At 38.1% G+C, this 4,826-nt stretch overlaps 1 protein-coding gene across 1 annotated transcript in view; it reads right to left on the bottom strand.

Annotated features, from left to right (window-relative positions):
* Positions 1-1,564: 1,564 nt before the first annotated feature.
* The window catches only part of LOC124116266 (translin-associated factor X-interacting protein 1-like), a 29,306-nt gene continuing 26,044 nt past the window's right edge, over positions 1,565-4,826 (bottom strand). Inside the window, exon 15 of the mRNA XM_048398775.1 lies at positions 1,565-3,860. Within this exon, the coding sequence (XP_048254732.1) occupies positions 3,662-3,860 (199 nt within the window). The 3' untranslated portion in view covers positions 1,565-3,661. The remainder of the gene's footprint in view (positions 3,861-4,826) is intronic.

Genomic DNA, 4,826 nt, shown 5'->3' with positions numbered 1-4,826 from the left:
GCTCTCATTTTAACTGGCCACCTCATACCGGTACAGCAGATACATTGCCCCAGATGGTCAAGAGACAGTGCAGATGTGGCTTCAGATAGTTGTAGGAGTGAGTGAGTTGGACAGTGTGTATATGCTCCTGGTGGTAATTGGACAGTGTGTATATGCTCCTGGTGGTAATTGGATAGTGTGTAAATGGGCTGATGGTAATTGGATAGTGTGTATAAGACACAGATTGTAATTGGATAGTGTGTACATGGTCCTGGTGGTAATTGGATAGTGTTTATATGGTCCTGACGGTAATTGAATAGTGTGTATATGGTCCTGATGGTAATATGAGTGTGTATATGACACATATTGTAATTGGATAGTGTGTATATGGTCCTGATGGTAATTGGATAGTGTGTTTATGACACAAATGGTAATTAGATAGTGTGTATATGACACAGATGGTAAATTGGACAGTGTGTATATAACACAGATGGTAATTAAATAGTGTGTATATGACAGATGGTAATTAGCTAGTGTGTATATGACACAGATGGTAATTGGATAGTGTGTATATGCCCCTGGTGGAAATTGGATCGTGTGTATATGGTCCTGATGGTAATTGAATAGTGTATATGGTCCCGATGGTAATTGGATAGTGTGTATATGGTCCTTATGGTAATTGGATAGTGTGTATATGACACATATGGTAATTGGATAGTGTGTTTATGACACAGATGGTAATGAGATAGTGTGTATATGACACAGATGGTAATTTGACTGTGTATATGACACATATGGTAATTGGATAGTGTGTTTATGACACAGATGGTAATTAGATAGTGTGTATATGACACAGATGGTAATTGGATTGTGTGTAGATGACATAGATGGTAATTGGATAGTGTGTATATGACAGATGGTAATTGGATAGTGTGTATATGACACAGATGGTAATTGGATTGTGTGTATATGACATAGATGGTAATTGGATAGTGTGTATATGACAGATGGTAATTGGATAGTGTGTATATGACACAGATGGTAATTGGATTGTGTGTATATGACATAGATGGTAATTGGACAGTGTGTATATGACACTGATGGTAATTGGATAGTGTGTATATGACACTGATGATAATTGGATAGTGTGTATATGACACTGATGGTTAGTGGACAGTGTGTATATGCTAATGATGGTAATTGGTTTAGACGGTCAATGTATGACCACTTATTGTTTAGGACAGTCAGTGTATGACCCCTAAAGGTTTAGGAAAGTGTGTATATGACCCCTAATGGTTTAGGAATGTCAGTGCATGATCCCTAATGGTTTAAGACAGAGTGTATATGACCCCTAACGGTTTAGGATAGTGTGTATATGACCCCTAACGGTTTAGGATTGTGTGTATATGACCCATAATGGTAAAGGATAGTGTGTATATGACCCCTAATGGTTTATACAGTGAGTAAATGACAGGTCTTGTCAATCATGCATGAAGGTCGATGTTCTCTAGGCAGTTTCTGTAGGACATAAACACGAACCAGAAAGAAGGCCTTGTTCCAACTTCTTTGCACTTGATGAAAACAGTACACTTAACATATTTATTCATACCAACTTCGTTTTTAAATACATAGATCACAGTATACATATATATATTTACAACACTGACACCAAAACGAACAAACAATTTCAGGGGAAAAGATATAATACTGTTGTCACTGGGTCCTAGCTTTCAACATAGCCTGTTTAGAAGCCAGTCTTCAAAGAAGCACACATTCCGTGTCATAGCATCATTCCAGCAATATCACAGCGGGGTACACCAGCGGGCTTCACAAATTGTACCCATGTGGGGAATCGAACCCAGGTCTTCAGCGTTACAAGCAAACGCTTTAACCACTAGGTTATCCCACCACCCCGGCTGTCACGGAAGATATTATGTTTATATTTTGTATGGTGTATTTTCTGTACTCAATTAAGTTCAACAAATATGTTATATCATTAGTTTCCCAAGTGCCCTCATACCCTCATTATTTCTACAGTGGATTCTGACACTCACATGGTGAAGTCTGCCCCTACATGGACTGACCACATTCACCAACAGTCAGTAGGATTCCACAAATATAGTATAAACTACACAATCACAGTACATATACACATAGATAATATATACAGAGAGGCAAAAGAATGCATACCAAGTTTATTTTTTATGTGATTCAAAATTGAAAGAACTGTTGCTAATTTGACCATGCCTATTTAACCCTCCCTCATTCCTATACAGTTTGTAAAAAGTAATCTGTGGCTGGATAATCTTGTGTAAAAGAATATTGAGTCAATGAAGACTGGAGTACGAAATGAATTTGCTACCACTGACCCTACATGTTTGAAATTTTGTAAATTTCAGCTGAAATTATTTTTTATATTGATTTTCAAAGACAAGACACCCATTATCAGTTGTGTTCTATACACACAAAAAACATTATATATTTTTAAAAGTTTAAAATCAAATTATGTTATAAAGAATGAAACAATATGGAAGTATTATATGAGTGCTGACTAAGTTTGGATATGATATTGCTAACTGAAGATATTTTCAATCGAAAATCAATATGATAACACCAACAGAGAAGTATAGTTTCTTTGGCTCCTCCGTCCATCTCCTATTGCAGTGATATAGGAACGTTATTACAAAGCCATTAACACCCCAGACTTTGGTCAAGAATAAAAGCATACATGTTGTTCAATTAGACATTTTACAAAATGTCACTGGACAGAAAATGGATCTCACTTTTAAAAGCATAATAAATACACAAGTCTGTTATACACTTCTTTGGCAGTAATATCACATATCAACAAGGGAAGGAATTACAACGTAACTTTGGTGAAGACTTTCAAAAGTAGTGAAGTCCCTGGTATAATGCTGAATCTTTGGTGATAGAGCAATGACATTACTAAATAACACAAAGGACATAGTCATGTGAACTTTAGGTTATGTAATACTTAATTCATAATCAGTATACAAACAGAGAAAGTGTATACCATCAATAAAAGCTGGAGGAGATATTTAAAGCTTGCAATATTTATTTAATGGAAGTGGATTATTGTAAAAGTCGCTAAAATACATTAAAATGTCCAATAGTGTAAACTGAGCTTCATGTTCACTTTGGAGTTCAACATCATGAGCAGAAAGTATTGGTACAATATCATCACAGCCAGTACATGGCGTCTTTGGAAACAGGAAGAAATCTGGACCACATGGCTAGATCATTTCAGTTCAACATTTTTGTCTAAAGGCACAAGTAAAATATCACCTGAAAAGATTAAAGCTGCAGATAAAAACATCCTCATCAACATGTATAGGGTTATTTTAACTGTTAACTTCAAGTATGGCATCTTTTACCAAAACAATATGACTGTGCTTATCATATACTGTCGTGGGTAATAATTAGCTTAGAGATCAACCTCTTGTGACTTCATTCAGTAAAACAGATGGTACCAGTCCGTGCCTTCAACATCTAGCCAAAGACTCAGGCAAATATATGTTCTGTTGAGTAAGTAACTATGGCTTCAGAAGCAAAGAACATTGTTGGGTTCCAAGGAAAGGGTCACAGACTCAAGGAAACCTCCAACTTCTAGGGCCATAAAAACAGGTGAACATTATAAAAGAACTTGCAGGAATGTGGTTTATTACATCTTCTGGCCGACTCGGAAGACGTTGCCGTTCTCCAGTCTCTGTAAGATGGTGGCTTGTTCCAGAGGGTTGCAGTCGTAGACAGTTTCTGGCGGGACGCGGAATGCCCAGGCCAGATATGAGTCCATCTGCTGACTAGTGATCTCGGGGTCAGCCAGGCTCAGTGCTCTCTTGAGGTCATCAGGGCTCACAGGACTGAAATACATAATGACGTACGGTTGGTTGGAGGTGGGAAATTGGGTTTAACATTTTGTTCAAGATTATTGCAGTTATATAACGATGTGCATGCACGTGTGTGTGTGTTTGTGTGTGTGTGTGGTTGCTTGTTAGTCCGGACTAATGTCGATTTTATTGTGCTGGCCCAACGAGACACCATGCCGCAGTTTTAACATGAATATCCAAAACTCAGACACAGAATACTGACTCAATCGCCAGGCAAGGTAACACAAATACCATCTTTTAATGTCTTTTAGTATGACACAGCCGGGGATTGAACCATCACCATTCCACTCTCTGCATGCTCTCCCACTAGACCATGGAGGCGGTCTGGTTGGGAGGATATATAGATGGTAGGATGTATGGTTAGTTTTTGTTTGCTATTTAACACTGCACTCAGCAATATTCCAGCTATGTGACAGTAGTCTGTAAATAATCTAGTCTGGACCAGACAATCTAGTGATTGACATCATCAGCATCCTACGCAATTGGGATACAATGACTTGCATCAACCAAGTCAGCGAGGCTGACCACCCGATCCCGTTAGTCACCTCTTACAACAAGCATAGCCGCCTCTTATGGCAAGCATGGGTTGCTGAAGACATATTCTACCCTGGATCTCATGGTTGGTAGAATGTATGGTTGGTAGGAAATGTGGTTGGTAGAATGTATGGTTGGTAGGAAATGTGGTTGGTAGAATGTATGGTTGGTAGGATATCTCGTATGGTTGGTAGGATATGTGGTTGGTAGAATGTATGGTTGGTAGGACATGTGGTTGGTGTGATAGGTTGTTTTATTTGGCATTCATGTTATCTGACTGTGAGCTGATTTATATGTACATTTTCCATTGTGTGATTATTATCAGTTGGATTTGAATTCATCCATGCAAACTGTCCACTCTTTTCACATCAGCAGTCAGTTATCTGTTCACAACACTGCATCATT

This window comes from Haliotis rufescens, unplaced genomic scaffold (genome assembly GCF_023055435.1).
Source record: "Haliotis rufescens isolate VD_foot unplaced genomic scaffold, xgHalRufe1.0.p SCAF_19, whole genome shotgun sequence".
Lineage (NCBI taxonomy): Eukaryota > Metazoa > Mollusca > Gastropoda > Lepetellida > Haliotidae > Haliotis > Haliotis rufescens.
This window is presented reverse-complemented; position numbering and strand designations above follow the sequence as displayed.